The 18,688-nt window shown below is 38.9% G+C and overlaps 2 protein-coding genes across 5 annotated transcripts in view; one reads left to right on the top strand and one right to left on the bottom strand.

Annotated features, from left to right (window-relative positions):
* The window catches only part of GADL1 (glutamate decarboxylase like 1), a 1,864,133-nt gene extending 1,861,657 nt beyond the window's left edge, over positions 1–2,476 (top strand). The window contains exon 16 of the mRNA XM_044066666.1: positions 2,230–2,476. Within this exon, the coding sequence (XP_043922601.1) occupies positions 2,230–2,244 (15 nt within the window). The 3' untranslated portion in view covers positions 2,245–2,476. The remainder of the gene's footprint in view (positions 1–2,229) is intronic.
* TGFBR2 (transforming growth factor beta receptor 2) overlaps positions 1–18,688 on the bottom strand; it is a 470,063-nt gene that overhangs the window by 92,653 nt on the left and 358,722 nt on the right. For all 4 annotated transcript variants that reach the window (XM_044066662.1, XM_044066660.1, XM_044066661.1 and 1 more), the window contains 2 exons: positions 8,158–8,948; positions 3,875–4,016 (listed from right to left, as the gene is read on the bottom strand). In XM_044066662.1, coding sequence (XP_043922597.1) covers positions 3,875–4,016; positions 8,158–8,948 — 933 coding nt within the window. The remainder of the gene's footprint in view (positions 1–3,874; positions 4,017–8,157; positions 8,949–18,688) is intronic.

The following is an 18,688-nucleotide window of genomic DNA, read 5'->3' as shown; positions in this document are numbered from 1 at the left end:
ATATGGAAATTTCAGTTGCTTAAAATGTTAACTAAATAAATAAATGAACATAACCTAGGAATATATTAGCATCTAGCCATAGAAGGAGCAAGGAAAAGCTAAATTGTATTTTTTGGGGTGTTGGGAGTTTCACCTCACAAAAATTCCTTGCTAAAAAATGAAATTACAGGAAGAGTAAAGTTGCTTTTTTACTCTCAAAACTCAGTGTGTCCAAGGAATACTAACAAGATTAATTAGTTGTTTGCTACCTTGTACAAAAAGGCTACACTTAATCACGTTTCACCCACTACACCTACAAAAGTATTATTTCTTAGTCAATCTCAAATGAAATGTATTACCTCTCAGAATTATTCTCTTTTGGAAAACCTATATTATTCTGTCTGAGGTTATTATGACTACTGATGACCTTCATACAGGGAAGACGCTGGATATAGATGGGTTTACCTTGGACTTTTATAAACAATATAAACATAGGCTAGGCCCTAGTACTTCCTCCATTATTTTTCCAAGCCCTTCTCAAAGGCTCCTTCTTGTAAAAGAACAACATTGTGAAACTTATAATAGTCCCCAAACAGCTTAAGGATAAGCTTTCACTCTCCAATTACAGGCTGATCTTGCTGATTGAACTTAAAGATCCATGCCAAGAGTCGTACCAATAGACAAGACAATCACTTACCACAGTTTGCATTCTTACAATATCAAGGTTTTGTTAGGGGCAGGGGGAGCCCTGATCTCATTCTTAGTTGGCTCAACATGAGTGGAATTGCAGATGCTCAATTCATCCTCCGTGCTGCGATTTTCATAGACTTTAATAAAGTGTGGCTCAGTATACTGGTAGTTTATTTGACTGAACTATGAAATGTGTGATCTTCCCTTAATTTTATTGAAGGCACAAATCCTTATGAATGGGTCTTCATCTCAAATATTTGGCATACCCAGTGCCACTGGTCAGGGATGTATGTGATCCTGTCCCTCTTCATAGCGGTGGAAGAGACCTTGCTCTCCTTTCTGGACTCTCACTGCAGCCATCTTTCTATTCCTCTGCTAGGCACTATGCTTCTGTTTTCTTTTTGGTTTTGTAACAATTGTATTTTATTTAGCTAAAATGACATTATGATCATATTAATTTGCTACCACTCAATATTTATGGCTTTAAGTTATTTATTTTCTATCGGTAAACTTTATAAAATCAATTTTGCACCCTTAAACATGTTGTTTTTGGATTAAAACACACAGACAGATACACAAACACACACACACACACGCACACATGCACACACACACACACACACACACACACACACACACACACACACACACACACACACACACACAAACGCATACATGTACAGTGCCTCATGTGTTGGCCATGCTGAATCTAAAAATAAAGACCCTGCCAATTTCTTTGGTTCCATTACACTATGGTAATGCCAGGACCAGGCAGAAGTAAAATTACAGTTAGACATCTTTATCTCAAAACTAGCCCAGTGTTCTCCATTGTATGCATTAATACTGCCACTTCCACCATTGTCCTCAACAATTACTTACTTGTACAGTATGTGAAAGCTAATCACTGTTTTTACTCCTTTCTTCTCTGTGCTTATCAATGGCTCTGCTAATACATATATGAAATACTGGCACTTGAACTAAAACAAAGTTATTTTTGCTCAGTGTGACTTAAGCAAGAAGTAGATTGATTTGTGCACATCCACGTAAGTCAGAGGCATAAGTACTACATATCGCACAGGTAGACTTTTGGATCTATCTGTACACCAGCAGTACAAACCTTACAAAGTCTTAAAAAACAGCTGAAGTTAGGCATGTGATAAAATAATGAAAGTGATTATCTGTAACTTTAAGCCTTGATCAAAGAGTTCTAAAGTAAGTAATTCAAAAGTATCATGTTCTAGTATGGCAGTATATATAGACTTCTACAATATTATAGTATCAACCATATTTTATTTTATGTCATTATCAATCATCAGACGTGCTGTTGTGGTGTTTTACAAGCTGCTTCTGCACATACAGTGTAAAATAAATATAGATGTAATATAAAGATAATACTACGCAAGTCAATATCCAAAGTTTAAGAAACAATTTCAGTAAGCAAAAATACCCCTCATCTGAGCTACATAAACCTGAATTATGGTACATCAAAAGAAAACATATGAAAGGATTTGATAGTAAAATTCAGCATTTTCACTTTATGTTCTGTTTATGTTTCTTTAGGTCAGTGTCCGGTGAGAACAGTTACACCCGTTGCCTTTATTATATGCGGAGTATTCAACAACAGGAAGTGATGCTCTTAGCCACTGCCGGAAACTTCAGGAAACAGCCAGCATTAACAATTAGGAAAAGGAAACTGCTGACTACAAATCTTTTCTGCTGATGTGGGTAGCTATCCTGTTTGGAGCAATAAATATAAATGCTACAACCCCCGACCTCCCATCTCTACAGAAACCCACACACACATAGACACACACACACACACACACACACACACACACACACACACACACACACACACACACACACACACACACACACACTTACCTAGAAACAACTGTCAAAGTGTACTGGTTTATAAATCTTTGCTTACCTCATGGTGTACTCTATTGTACTTCTTTCTGTCAGGGTAATGTTATTACCATAAACTTCATTCTTCTGTCTAACTTAATACATTCCTTTGTAAAAGCCTCTTATTTGTTTACAGATGTATAAAATTATGTTTTTGTAGCCACTGTTACTTCTAATAGCCAGTTCTACATAGCAACTACTGCATTTAAAACATACATTTTCTTTAGTTCTTTGCAATTACGCTGTACATCATTTCCTATTTAAACCACTACACTTACATTCACCGCACATCCTGTTTCTATTTTTTAAGGTTTATGATGTCATCATCATATCTCTCATTTTTGTAACCCCGAATAATGACATTTAGTGCCAATCGCCAAATTAATATCCACTTCAAACACATTTTGATTTACTATCATTTTACATTAGAACTCAGAGTAGTACCAGGGAAATTTGTTGTTAGTTCTATGTAAAATATATGCTTAGAAATCCTATCTAGATGATATCAGTCAAGTAGGAAACAGACGGAGACTCATTAAGCAGATGTGCATGGAAAACTTCATGGAAGCTCTATCTGACAACTTTGTTTTCTACCAAAGTTAGGTACATTTAGGGCAGAATGCCACAGAAACAAAGCAGTGTTAAAAAAATGTTTATCAGATTTTGCAGGGTCTTGTTGTTTTCTAATGTTCTAATGTCACCAAAGGAGATTTTGGCAACAGAAAATTCTGTAAACAATTAAACGTGACTACTCTGATACCACATTCTACATTCTGGTAAACAGTAATCAAAAAGGGATGGCAGAACAATTTGCATGAGTTTTTGACTAATCAGAAGAAAGGAGCCTGTTGTTTTAACTCCCTCAGTGTTTTCCGTTGTATCAGTAATCATTGTGCACCTTCCTGAATGCACTGGACGAACAGAAAGTATTCAGAGATGTCAGACAATATGAATCAATTACTTATTGTCATCATCTAGGCCTGCAGTCTCTCCTTTAATAAAGCTATATCTTCTCCTTCCTTTATGACCATCAAAAATTCACGTTATTTTTCTTCCTTATCTCTAAATACTTCCTTCTTCCACTCTTTTTTTAACTCATCCTTTAACTAACCATCACCATTTCCATTAAAGTGTAAAAGCTTTTTATTTCAAATGAAATATGCCTAATAAGTGTGGAAAGGGAGGGCTAGCTACATAGGAACAGATGAAACACGTGGATGGGCCAGCATCAACACTGTTTGCACATAAAACCACAACGTTATGGCTATCACTATTTTCCAAGAAAACATATTCCTACCTCCAGCAGCGCTGCAGCGAGAGCTCAATTCCCACAGGACCAAAGCCATAGAGTATACATCTGTCTGTTTAAATGACTCTATATTTTCTAAATTAATTCTGGACTCGAGCACTTCTGGAGCCATGTATCGGGCTGTGCCCACCTAAGGAATAACATAAAAAAGTACAATACAGTTAGCAAACAGCTCTTGGACTCTTATTTGATCAAACAAAAAAACTTGCAACCTCAAACATCTAGGGGAAGAAATTATTCAGGTATCTGTGAGCTGCTATGTTTGTGTGTGGAAGAAAGTACACCTTGTAAAGCAACACTGCTATTAGACAGCTGCCAAACGAGCAAGCAAACTATGGCACTGACAGGGACTTTGATAAGGAGGTTAGTAAGAAGGTTCTCAGTGGTGTGATTCTAGTCTGTAAGGTGTCTGTATTGACCACTCTTGTTTACTAATGAACTTCATGCAGAATTAATGGCCTGTTACTTGTGAGGTTTGACAATCAGATTTCAGAATATGGAAGGTCATTTCCTATAAAACATATCTATGGGAAAAAGTAAAGGGCAAAATGATGGTGTGGTAATAGAGCTTCTTGGAGGCGAGAAGTCTGTAGACTTGACATATAATCCTATGGACATGAGACTTTATCAAAGTCATTCTACTGAAATACATTCATTTTGCTTTCCGTTTAAATGATACTGTCTCTTCAACTAACACTGATGAAATCTGAATGCTCATGTATAAAAGCTATAGGTTTGCACTCATATAGCCTGTAGAATTGTATCTCTGTATCTTATTATGTACAGTAAATCTCTTACCTACTGTTAAATTGTTGTAAAACTTGGAACACATCCCCATTTAGGAGAAACACTAGGCCTTGTGTTACTTTTTCCACAAAATTCCTTTCATTGTACAGCCAAAAGCATGCAGTCTTTTGTGAAGACATTCTGTATGCGTGACCCAAACATCTGGAGCTACATGCCATGCATAAAAATATTTTACTAGTGCTCTTTTATCATTCCTAAAGCAATACTTGGAATTCACTTTCTCCTTTGTATCACAACAGACATATGTGGGGGGCCTTCCAGATATAAGATCTCTTCTAGCAATCACTGGCTTCATCTGACTATCTCTATGGTATGCTCTGACATTATCTTTACCCTTTAATTTACTAAGGTGGTTAAGCCTAAGCACTGTACAAAATAATTATAACATATAAACAAATCACAATCAAACTAGACAGCTGGGTTAGTAAGACAAAATTAAGAGGCTAAAATGAAATAAGCAAAATAAGCAGTAACACAGACACACACACACACACACATATATATATATATATATATATATATATATATATATATAAATGTACATATATATATATATATATATATATATATATATATATATATATATGTACATGTACAGATATATATATAATATATATATTTTATATATATATATATATATATTATAACATAAAAATAATTAAAAATTGATGTTAATTAAAATGTATTTGCATTTACTTGCTAATATACTGGTTTGCTATATGGGTTTAAATGAATGAAATTTGAGGGATGGCAGAAAATAGAAGGGAGGTGCCAGAGAATTTTAAGCACACAGCCTTAAGTGTAAGCACAGAACCTTGAGTGTAAGCACACAACCTTAAGTGTAAACACACAGTCTTAAGTGTAAGCGTGCAACCTTAAGTGTGAGCACACAATCTTAAGTGTAAGCACACAGCCTTGAGTGTAAGCACACAACCTTAATTGTAAGTGCACAGCCTTAAGTATAAGCACACAGCTTTAAGTGTAAACACACAACCTTAAGTGTAAGCACACATCCTTAAGTGTAAGCACACAGCCTTAAGTGTAAGCACACAGCCTTAAGTGTAAACACACAACCTTAATTGTAAGCACACAGCCTTAAGTGTAAACACACAGCATTAAGTTTAAGCACATGACCTTAAGTGTAAGAACAGAACCTTATGTGTAAGTAAGCACACAGCCTTAAGTGTAAGGGCACAGCCTTAAGTGTAAGCACAGAACCTTGAGTGTAAGCACACAACCTTAAGTGTAAACACACAGTCTTAAGTGTAAGCATGCAACCTTAAGTGTGAGCACACAATCTTAAGTGTAAGCACACAGCCTTGAGTGTAAGCACAAAACCTTAATTGTAAGTGCACAGCCTTAAGTGTAAGCACACAGCTTTAAGTGTAAACACACAGCCTTAAGTGTAAGCACACAGCCTTAAGTGTAAGCACACATCCTTAAGTGTAAATGTACAGCCTTAAGTGTAAGCCCAGAACCTGGGGTGTAAGCACACTGCCTTGTTGAATCAGACTGCAGTTAAAGGGTTAAGGCACAGAAAACTACTGTGGAGTTGTGTTGGGGGGGCTAATATTAAAGGAAAAAAAATACTAATGCAAAAAAATAAAAAGGTACAATAACAATGCTTGACAGGGACCAAGTTATGGGAGAAATCCAAGTAACTAGTTATTGACACCACTATTGACGTATAGCAGTGAAGACCTGCACAGGATATATGATACATTGAGTTGTCTACTGTTTCCAAGGGTTTCTTCTCAGGAATGGTGACTATGGAGAAGTCTTGCCTTCAGTCAAAGATACTGAAACACAGAGACAGAGGATTACATCTCACACAAAATGAAACAACCAGTGAGGGGAAAAAGAACACCAAAGGCCAAACAAACCTCAAGGGGGATGCAGGTTTGAGACCAGAATGGTAGATTCTTATACTCTTATCTTCTGCCTTGTACTGGCTGTTCCTAGAAAGACTAATTACCTCCCAGCCTCAAATGCCCTGACAGTAAGCATTGAGGAAGGCAATGAATAGCATTGATTCTGTGTTTGCTGAAATGACATTTAATGACTTAATGGAAAGGGTCATGCAGGTCAGGTGACACCACACATTGTCTTATTAAAACAAGGTAAAAGGGGTACATGAGAGACTATGACTATGAATTGTTGAAGGGGATTCATGGTTCATTCTTTCAATGCTGAATGTGGGCACTTTACTGTGTTAACAAAGGAACAGAGTTCCAGGCACTGAAAGTGACAGAAAAGCACAGCAGGACAGCAATGGTGAGTGTGGTCCCTATTGCAGACAAAGGTCATACCTATATCTTCCATGGCAGGTTGCAGAGGCCCTCAAACATACTGAAAACTACAGTGATTTACACAGAAAAATAAGAAATGCATTATACAAACTCCTACTGCAAGAAAAATTGTCTGGTTCATCCTAACTGAAAAATTTGTATTGGTCATACTTTTAAAGTGTTTTTTTTTAAACGGGTAATGCCCCTTTTTTAATATATAACAGAGTAGTTTACACTCCCAAAGTGAAATGATGATCTGAATGACACTGTTTTATTTAGTAAACTTTGTATAATGTGCATTTTTAACAAACAAAGAACCTCATTTTCATAAAACATTGTAGTGTAACACAGGTTCCATTTACATTGTCAAAAGGGCTGTTCATCGAACGCCCTTTCATTGACAAATAAATTCAAAACTACCAAAACTTTGAATGGCCAAATAAGCACATTTTTTCGCAGGGAAAAAAAATCACTTGGCCGTTGTCATGAATTTGCCCTTTCCTCCACTGTAGTTTGATCTTGGAGTTGGTATATTTAGTAAGAGAGGATGTGGGGGGCACAGTCCCCCACATTGGGGGGATGGGGGGGTGAAGCCTTCCCACTTCATAGGGTCTGACCGTTTATTTGTTGCTGGCCAAGCGATTTTTTTCCCTGGGAAAAAAATTGCTTTTGTGGCTGTTCGAAGTTTTGATATTTCGGTGTTTACATGTCGAAGAAAGGGCATTCGATGAACAGCCCTTTCGACAATGTACTATAGACACGTGTAACACATCATTAGTTATAGGTATAATTTTCATGGGAAGAATCTAAGTGTATGTAAACAAACCAAGGTAAAATATTACACAGAGAACTTTAGGAACCTAGCTTTAAACTTACCTTTACCACTTTCATCTAACATGGTGGAATAAAACATGTTTTATTATTACTGCTATAACAATAATGATACTAAATGAAGGTGTTTGTGTTAATCAAAATTATTCATGCTTTTCTGATTTCACAGTGTGCTTTATGACCACAGTAGCAAAACATTAAAGAACAAAACATAATGCCAATAATAAATACACTAGCAGAACCACATATTTTTGCATCATTTAAAGGGGCCACATGTTTAATGAAGTTTGATGAGGAATGATGCAGAATGGCATAGCTCACATGAATTCATAACTAAGAGCTCACCTGCCCACTGTTGGCTAATTCATCAACTGTAAGGGAGGGATCCAGTCTGAGAGATAATCCAAAGTCACATAAACAACAAGTTAAGTCATTCTTTACAAGGATATTTGAACTTTTTAGATCTCTGTGCACTATAGCGATTTTAGGTCGTCCACAGAGAGTACGGTCACTATGAAGATGGGCTAGTCCTCTAGCTAGAGAGCAACCCAGGGAGCAGAGATCCTCCCAACTAATTATGTGTCGTGTTAGGTATTCCTGTAAATTTCCTCTGGGATGGAAGGCCGTGATTAGCCAGTACTGCTTTCCAAGATCTGTCTTCCTCTCCTCTGCAGTAAGAAACTGAAGAATGTTTTCATGTTTAAGGTTTACATCTGAGAATGTCTCCTTTTCATTCTTCCAGGAGGCGTATTCTTCGTACGGGAAGATTTTGACAGCTACTGTTTCATACTGTTCAGATGTGCTTTGTTTCAGTTTTGCTTTGTAGACCTCAGCAAACCTGCCCTTGCCAACAAGGGTATCCAGTTCAATTGGCAGCAGTTCAGTGTTGTGATTGATGTTGTTAGCGAAGGTAGAACTGATATCAGAATGCTCATCATCAGTTATAATTGAACAGTGACTGCTACAGTCCACGTTATGTTTTTTGGGTTTCTCCTTATGCCACTCATTCATTTTCTTCCTCTGCTGGATACGGTAGTAATAGAACCCAATGATCACAGCAGTTGTGATGACCAGTGGTGGCAGCAAACTTAACATTATGACAAAGGACACCTCTTTTATTCCGAATGGCTGATATGCTGTGAGAAGAGAAAGAATATCATCAGTAGAGAAGAATAAACAAAAAAAGTGTACATCATTAAAGGCCTTTCCTTTCATCTGACAAACATGTTACAATAATGTAATAGCACATTAACTAAACGTACACTGATGATATCCCACTTATACCCCGTGCTCTCAGTCTTATGCACATGTACACAGGAAATCATCTTATAATGTACCAGTGAAGAAAAAACGTATGGCAATAAACGAACCAGATAGTTCACATAAAAGTCTCACCATATAACATAAAATACAATAAAACCTTTAATGAAGGAGGTAAGTGCTTTCACATAAGAGCTTCTTCAGACCAAAATAGCCTTCAACACATGATCCATTTAAATATTATTCATCAACCAATCAAATGCATACAGTTTAATTGCATTGATTTAAAGTAAAACCCACCATTTCCCTTACATAAAGAGCCATAGGGATCTACAAAAGTATATAAACGCAACAGGATCACAATATAAATATAAACTCAAATTTAGCAGCATCTTGTCATATAAAAAGTATAATAGACAAGCATAAAACTTTTATGTAAACTAGTAGTTTCCTTATTTGTGTATATTTGACAACATATTATCATGTATAAAATATAAAACACTTATTGCCTAACTGATAGTTTCTTTGATTTTAATGTGGGCTTAATGGATGCTCTCTCATTTAGGCCCTTCCCTCTGTCTGCCCTAAGTCTTATAATCCATTTTACCTTTTTACTTTCAGAGAAGGTTGGATGATGTGCGGATAGTGAATCATGAAGTGCAGTGGATTAGCAAGGAGGAAGTAAGGATAGCTATGAAGAGGATGAAGAATGGAAAGGCTGTTGGTCCAGATGACATACATGTGGAAGCAAGGAGGTGTTTAGGTGAAATGGCAGTGGAGTTTTTAACTAGATTGTTTAATGAAATCTTGGAAAGTGAGAGGATGCCTGAGGAATGGAGAAAAAGTGTTTTGGTACCAATTTTTAAGAATAAGGGTGATGTGCAGAGACTACAGAGGGATTAAATTGATCAGTCACAGCATGAAGTTATGGGAAAGAGTAATGGAAGCTAGGTTAAGAAGAGAGGTGATGATTAGTGATCAGCAGTATGGTTTCATGCCAGGAAAGAGCACTACAGATGCGATGTTCGCTCTGAGAGTGTTGATGGAGAAGTACAGAGAAGGTCAGAAGGAGTTGCATTGTGTCTTTGTGGACTTAGAAAAAGCATATGAAAGGGTGCCTAGAGAGGAGTTGTGGTATTGTATGAAGAAGTCAGGAGTGTCAGAGAAGTATGTAAGAGTGGTACAGGATATGTATAAGGGTAGTGAGACAGTGGTGAGGTCTGCGGTGGGAGTGACGGATTTGTTTAAGGTGGAGGTGGGATTACATCAAGGATCAGCACTGAGCCAGCCCTTTCTTATTTGCAATGGTGATGGACAGGTTGACAGAAGAGATCAGACAGGAGTCCCCGTGGACTATGATGTTTGCAGATGACATTGTGATCTGTAGTGAGAGTAGGAAACAGGTGGAGGAGACCCTGGAGAGGTGGAGATATGCTCTAGAGAAAAGAGGAATGAAGGTCAGCAGGACTAAGACAGAATATGTGTGTGTGAATGAGAGGGAGAAGAGAGGAATAGTGAGGATGCAGGGAGTAGAGGTGGCGAAGATGGAGGAGTTTAAATACTTGGGATCAACAGTTCGGAGTAATGGTGAGTGTGGAAGAGAGGTGAAGAAGAGAGTACAGCCAGGATGGAGTGGGTGGAGAAGAGTGTCAGGAGTGATTTGTGACAGACGTGTATCAGTAAGAGTGAAAGGGAAGGTCTACAAGAGGGTAGTGAGACCAGCTATGTTATATGGGTTGGAGACAGTAGCATGACAAAAAGGCAGGAGTCAGAGCTTGACGTGGCAGAGTTGAAGATGTTAAGATTTGCACTGGGGTGTGACGAGGAAGGACAGGATTAGGAATAAGTATATTAGAGGGTCAGCCCAGGTTGGAAGTTTTGGAGACAAAGCCATAGATGTGAGATTGCATTGGTTTGGACATGTGCTGAGGCGGGATGCAGAGTATATTGGGAAAAAGATGCTAAGGATGAAGCTGCCAGGGAACAGGAAAAGAGGAAGGCCTAAGATATGGTTTATGGATGTGGTGAAAGAGGACATGCAGGTGGTTGGTGTGACACAGCAAGATGCAGAGAACAGGAAGAAATGGAAACAGTTGATCCGCTGTGGTGACCCCTAATGGGAGCAGCTGAAAGAAGAAGAAGACTTTCAGTCATATTTCTAACATCACCTTCACGTATAGTAGGTATTACTTTGTCTATCACCATGAATGTAAACCTATGGTTATCCCCTGACATCATGACATGTTTGGATAAGGCATTTGTAGGTAGTTTAATCCTGATGTTATATATATGCTCCCTCACTCTGTCTCTAAAATCTCTATCTGTTTTCACAATGTAAAATGATCCACAAGCTGTGCAGTGAGCAAGATACACAACATGTGGTGTTTTACAGTTGGCACTAATTTCAAATTTATAATATTGGCCTGTATCTGTATGTATAAATGACCCAGAGGTGTCTATATAATGACAGAAATTACATCTGTCACTGGGGTGTGTACCAGGCGCTCCTACATCTCTGTTACTATCTTTAGAATGACACAGTAACCTTTTCAGGTTACATTTATTTTTAAAAAGGAAGATGGGGTGTTCACCAACCACTTCCCTAACATCGGCATCCGTGGTCAGTACCCGCCAATTCTTATTAATAATATCAATAAAGGATTTAGTATCTGTGGTAAAAACATTGGTACCCTAATACTAGTTGGCATAGCTGTACCCACCACATGATGCATATTATTAGTATTGAGTGAGTAGTAGGGTCTAGCTCTATCCTGCCTCAGGTTATCCAATTCTACAAGATTCCTCTCTATTTCAAATGGACTGTAACCCCTGTCAGTCAGTCTCCCTTTTAATTTGATCAACTCTTGATGGAACCCTTCATCTGTGGCATTTGATCTAGAGGCTCTCTGTCCCCTTATGATATTTCTGAAAATATACTGGGGATGCATGCCATTCCTATGCAATAGCATATTCTTATAACATTGTTTCCTATAGACCCCAGTATTTATGAGGCCATTCTCAAGTCTTTCCACATACACATCTCATCATCTTCTTTCATCTGTTCCCGTTAGGGGTCACCACAGCAGATCACCTGTTTCCATTTCTTCCTGTCCCCTGCATCTTGCTCTGTCAAACCAACCACCTGCATGTCCTCTCTCACCATACCATAAACCTTATCTTAGGCCTTCCTCTTTTCCTGTTACCTGGTAGTTTCATCCTTAGCATCTTTTTCCTAATATACTCAGCATCCCTCCTCAGCACATGTCCAAACCAACGTGATCGTGCCTCTCTGGCTTTGTCTCCAAACCTTCCAACTTGGGCTGACCCTCTAATATATTCCTAATCCTGTCCACCCTCATCACACCCAGTGCAAATCTTAACATCTTCAGCTCTGCCACATCAAGCTCTGACTCCTGCCTTTTTGTCGATGCCACTGTCTCCAACCCATATAACATAGCTGGTCTCACTACCGTCTTGTAGACCTTCCCTTTCACTCTTACAGGTACTCGTCTGTCACAAATCACTCCTGACACTCTTCTCCACCCACTCCATCCTGTCTGTACTCTCTTCTTCACCTCTCTTCCACACTCACCATTACTCTGAACTATTGACCCCAAGTATTTAAACTCATCCACCTTCGCCACCTCACATACACATCTAAATATTCTATTCTAATTCGAGAATAACTCATAGTAAATTTCAAATATTCATACATTCCATTTAATCCTCTAAGAATCTTTCCAGTTCTAAAACTGTCCCTGCCCAAACTAAAAACAGGTCATCGACAAAACGTTGATAAAATTTGACTCATCTGAGATATGAATCCATTTTAAACAGTGTATCTTCCTCCCATAGTGCCATGAACATGTTGGCGTAGCTATGGGCACAAGAAGTGCCCATAGCCATGGCATCACGCTGAATATAAATATGTCCATTGAATGTAAATCTTATAATGTGTCTTGTTTATTCTTATAGATAAATAAATGCCAGTGTCTTCAAAGGGCAACACCAAGAGTTTATCTCCAAATGGCGCTTCAGAAGTGTAATTTACATATTTATGTAGTAGAAGGTCACAGAGATGAGCTATCTCTGTAATGTGTATTGCGCAACATGTTAAGGTGACTGTCCTATAAATTTCTGTGTACCTTATCATTGACAGCTGCACAAAATGATTACTATCACACATTAAGGTCAATAAAGTCATCCTTTTTAAGCAATTATCTCTCAGTATAATGTTGGTAATACTCAATAGCCATAGATTCTGGAAATGTCAGTATCTGCCCTGACCAGTACAGGGTTTGCACAATGGCTACATTCCAGCTTGAAACTTATTTCATTGCTTTATTTATCCTTTTGTTAAAAATCGGTGCGTGAACAGTACCATCACAGACTCTCTACAGCCATGAATGAATGCTGACAGAACAAAATAATAAATGCATACATTTTACTGCACAAGTCTTTATACAGATTTAGAACACATAAAGCTTTGTACAACCTCTTAAAATATTTTGTGGTTTAAATAAATACTAAAAAACATGGACTCACTATAAATTAATGGTGTATAACCTTATGTTTGGCAACAAAGGGATACAAAATCTCAAATCTAGCTACAAAAGTTAAATTATGTACAGAGGCTTAACACTAGGAGCTGCAAATGAGCTTCACCTATAATTCCAGGTTATCCATTTGCCTACTGAATGACTGAATAAGTAACTTAATCAGACCATACACCCAAGCCCTCAAGAAAATAAGCCTCAACCTGAAATGTATAAATAAAATAAAATAAAATAAAAGCTCTTCATGCATGTCACTGCACTTATACATGCAAATACAAAAAAAATATAGAGACTTAGTCTAAAAGAAATAATTTATCTTGTGTAGTTACTTAGGGCTTTAAGTAACCTCCCAATATTTCACAAACAGTTTTACAAAATATAGAGAATTACGATGTGATGTGATATCAGACCGTAACCAAGATGTTATATGCTTGGGAAAAGGATGTAAAGACAAGAACTTTACCTCGTCTGTTGAATGAAGTAAAACTAGACAGATAAATTCTGACATACTTTCAGGGGAGACCTGATCTTAATTCTTTGCAATACATGCAGCTTTATTTTGAAAGGAAAATAGCGGAGTACCTTTTAAATGCCCAGATCTCTTAACTGCTTAGGTTTTTTGAATGAAAGTTATACTGTGGATAATTTAAGCAGTAACATCATTAATAGCACTTTACTCTAACCTCAAATTATATAATTTAAATTCAGACCAGTGTTTAAATTCAGGAAGAGTATTATATTCTTAGCTATTACCTTTTCTATTTATATAAACCAGTCTGAAGCAAGATAAATTTCACCAATTTAGTAATAATTTTTGACTAATGTTATCCCTGTTATAAGTCAGAATTCTGTGAGCGATGAGAGAGCATTTACTTACAGTTTTTAATTCTCTACAACATATCAGTATGACAGCATGTAAAAGCAAAAGAAACAGTGCCCTATGTGCTACAAATAGTCCACATTCCATACTGCAGAAAAGAAACATGCAATGAAAGCAAAACTCATAATTCTGATGCGGAAAACATACAACAGAAAAACACATTCATTTCCTTCAAATTTTAGTTTCTCAAATAAATCAAAACAATTGATATAAACAAAATATTAAACATAATGCAGGCATACCATGTGCACACAAACCTTTTTTAATGAAACCTCATTTCATTTGTTTAAAAATGTTGGTCAGTTAGGAAGAAAGTACAGTTTTGTACCTACCATAAATGTAGATGTCCGATAGACATGCAACTGCAGTCATAATATGTGGGTTGTCCTGCCTCAGACAGCCCTCGGTCGGCCGGATTCCAAAGTCTGGGTCCGACGTCGGCTGATGTCGCATTCCTCTCCGACGTCAGAGCGGCTGGAGTATATAAGCATCAGCCGACGCTATTTTCTTCAGTGTTTCTTGCCCCAGATGCCAGGTGCCCTCCAAGGAAGGCTGTAATCAAATTGGAAGACAAAAACAGGATTCCAAACAATTACATGAGCAATAAAACAAATACACCATAACAGATATCCCCAGCTAAGAGTGAGGGGGATAGGAGTGGACCCTAAGCATAGAGGGTATGGAGGGAGGAAAACCCGACTGCAGTTGCATGTCTATCGGACATCTACATTTATGGTAGGTACAAAACTGTACTATGTCCTTCAAGAATGCAACTGCAGTCATAACATGTGGGTAGAATACCATAGCTTAGCTGGGGAGGAGGTATGCTCTAGGAAAGAGATGGTGTGGCAATCAAACCCTGCAGGACTGCGAAGCAAAGCTTGCTCTGGATCTGGAATATGGGGGAGATTGTAGTGTTTTGAGAATGTATGCACGGAGCTCCATGTAGCAGCTTCTAGAATGTCCTTTGTAGGCACCCCTCTTAAAAATGCTGTAGAGGTGGCTGTAGCTCTGGTGGAATGTGGTCTGACATAGGCTGGAACAGTCTTTCCATGAAAGGAATAACAGAATCTGATGCAATGTCCAATCCATTTAGAAATAGTCTGTTTTGAAATTGCTTTTCCTTGGACTGCAGGGGCGTAAGCTACAAAAAGCTGTTCAGACTTCCTACTGGCCTTGGTTCTGTCCAGGTAGTATCGAAGTTGTCTATGAATGTCCAAGGTATGCAAAAGCCTTTCCCCTTATTCTCAGGATTGGGGAAGAAAGTAGGCAGATGAATGGCTTGATTTAGAGAAACCCTAGATACCACCTTTGGCATAAAGGTAGGGTTGGTCCTTAATGAAACCTTGTCTCTGTGGAAAATAATAAAGGGTGGTATTGCCATTAGGGCCTGTAGTTCCGAAACCCTTCTTGCTGAGGTAATTGCCAACAGGGAGGCTGTTTTCCATGAAAGAAATTGCAAGTCAACTGAAGCTGCTGGCTCAAAAGGAGGTAGAGTCAGTTTTTCTAAGACAAAATTGAGGTCCCAGGCTGGCACTGGGGCCTTTCTTGGTGGCTTAATGTTCTTGATTCCCCTGAGGAATTGTCTTAGTAAGGGGTGAGAAAAAACAGGAGGATCGGTGTTGTATCTAGCTGAAATAGCAGATGCATGTATCTTTATTGAAGAATATGAGAGGCCACTCTGTAACATATCTGCCAAATATTCCAAGATAAGTGGGATGTTCAGTAATGATGCATCATGTCCCTTGCTGGTATTACAATTGCTGAATCTTTTCCACTTTGCTAAGTAGACCTTTCTGGTGGACGGTCTTCGAGCCTCTGTTAGTATCCGCTGAACTTCCTTGGAGAGAGATAAGTTGAAGTTATTTATGGGATCTCCCAGGCTGTTAGCTGCAGAGTCTGAAGGTTTGGATGCAGTGTTTCGAAATTGTGTTGAGTCAAAAGTAGAGGCCACTGAGGAAGGGCCCACCTCCTGGTGTAGCATATGCTCCGTAGTAGTGGGTACCAGTGTTGTCTTGGCCAATCCGGAGCTATTATGATTCCCTTGGGCTTCTCTGCTTTGATCTTTAGTAATACTGAAGTCATCAGTGGCAGAGGTGGGAATGCATAGATTGCTAGGGAGTTCCAGTTGAGTGAAAGAGCATCTATTTTCCAAGCCTTTGGATGGTATGTCCTTGTGCAAAATTTTGGTAGGAGATGATTGAGGTAAGAGGCAAATAGGTCCACTTCTGGCTTGCCCCATGTCGAAGTGAGTTGTCTGAAAGCCTTCGGATGTAACCTCCACTCATGTGGATCTGTGAAATTCCTGCTTAGGCTGTCTGCCAACACATTGTCTTTTCCTGGAACAAACTGTGATTGTAACTGGATGTTTAGACTCAGTGATTTCTCCCAAAGCTGCATTGTCAGTCTGCAAAGGGGGTAAGAGTGGGTGCCCCCCTGCTTGTTTATGTACCACATCACAGTGGTGTTGTCTGTCCGTATCATTAAGTGACCTTGCTGGAGTTGGTTTTGAAAAGCCTTGATAGCATGCATTACTGCCAGCATTTCCTTTTGGTTTATATGCAGATGTGTTTCCTTTGGAGACCATTGTCCTTGTATACACCTGCCTTCCATGTGCACCCCCCATCCGAGGTCTGAGGCGTCTGTAGTCATGGTCTGTGTTATCTGTGGTTTTTTGAATGACATACCTGTGTTTTCCAGGCCCACCATAGGAATTCCTTTTGTAAGCATGGAATGAGTGGTATGATTGTCTCCAAGTTGTTGCTGTGCTGAGACCAAATGCTTTTTAGGTACCATTGAAGCTTTCTCATGTGTAGTTTTGCTAATGGAACCAGTAGAATGCAGGATGCCATGTAACCCAGGGCCAGTAGGAATCTCCTTGCAGTCATCTGGGTGAGTTTTGCTAAACCTTTGAAGTATTGAGTTAACTTCTCTTGCTTGTCTTCTGTCAGGTAAGCCATCTGAGAGGCTGTGTCTACTTTGGCTCCTAAGAAGATTATTTGCTGGGATGGCTGCAGTCTTGACTTTTGGAAGTTGACTGTGTATCCCAGAGGTTGAAGTAATTGTATGACATATTCCAGATTTTTTGTCAACATCAATTTGTCGTCCGCTTGTATGAGGCAGTCGTCCAGGTACGGGTAAATTTGTATACCCTGGAGCCTGCAATGAGCAATTACTGAAGCCAGGCATTTTGTAAACACTCTGGGTGCAGTAGATAAGCCAAATGGCAATGCTGAGAATTGATAATGCTCTGGTCCTGCAAGAAATCTGAGGTATCTTCTGCAGCTGTGTCTGACAGGGACATGCAGGTATGCCTCCTTGAGGTCCAGAGTAATCAGCCACGACTCCTTGCCCAGCATGGGAAGGAGTTGCTGTAGAGTCAGCATTTTGAACTTTGGTACTATGAGAAAGGTGTTTAATGCGGACAAGTCCAGTATTGGTCTCCATTGAGTTTCTTTTCTTGGAACAAGGAACAGTCTTGAGTAAAACCCCTGTTCTTGTTCTTGTTGTGGAACTCTTTCTATTGCTTTCATTCGAGTTAGCAGAGTGATTTGCTTGATAGCCTCTGCCCTTTGATGTTGTGGTAGATTTGGCATGCCTTGTTTTCTTGGTAAGGTATGAAAATGAAACCTGTACCCTCGGTCTATAATGTCCAAAATCCATTTGTCCTTTGTCAGTCTGTGCCAGTTTTCTGCAAACAGAGATAATTTCCCACCCAAGGAAGCTTCTAGTTGTTCCCTGGTAGGCGGTAGTAGAGGAAAGTAATTGAGATTGTGGTTGTTGGGCAGGAGAAACCCCTGCGTCACCTCTTTGGTTTCCTGGCTGCCATTGACGTCCCCTGTAAGGGCCTCTGTATTGGCATCTTCCTCGGCCACGTCTGTTCTTACCCCTTTGAAACTTTTCTGGGTTAGGAAAGGACCAGTTTTTTGAAGGCCAATTCCTACTGAATCTGGGGGGTTGAACCTGGAGGAAATCCTTTACAGTTTGAACTGATTTTGCTTTTTCTTCGATGGTATTTAACACATCCTTAGCATTTGCACCAAAAAGCTTGTTCTTTTCCAAAGGTGCATCCAGAAGTTTTGCTTTTACATGATCTGGTAGAGGTTGATCTTTTAACCAAGCATGTCTACGCATCACTGCCCCTGTCATAGCTGCCCTACATGAAGCTTCCAGTGCATCA

This window comes from Protopterus annectens, chromosome 3.part1 (assembly GCF_019279795.1).
Source record: "Protopterus annectens isolate FY-2018-M chromosome 3.part1, PAN1.0, whole genome shotgun sequence".
NCBI classification, from domain to species: Eukaryota; Metazoa; Chordata; order Ceratodontiformes; family Protopteridae; genus Protopterus; species Protopterus annectens.
Note: the sequence above shows the minus strand (reverse complement) of the source record. Positions and strands in the feature narration are given on the sequence as shown.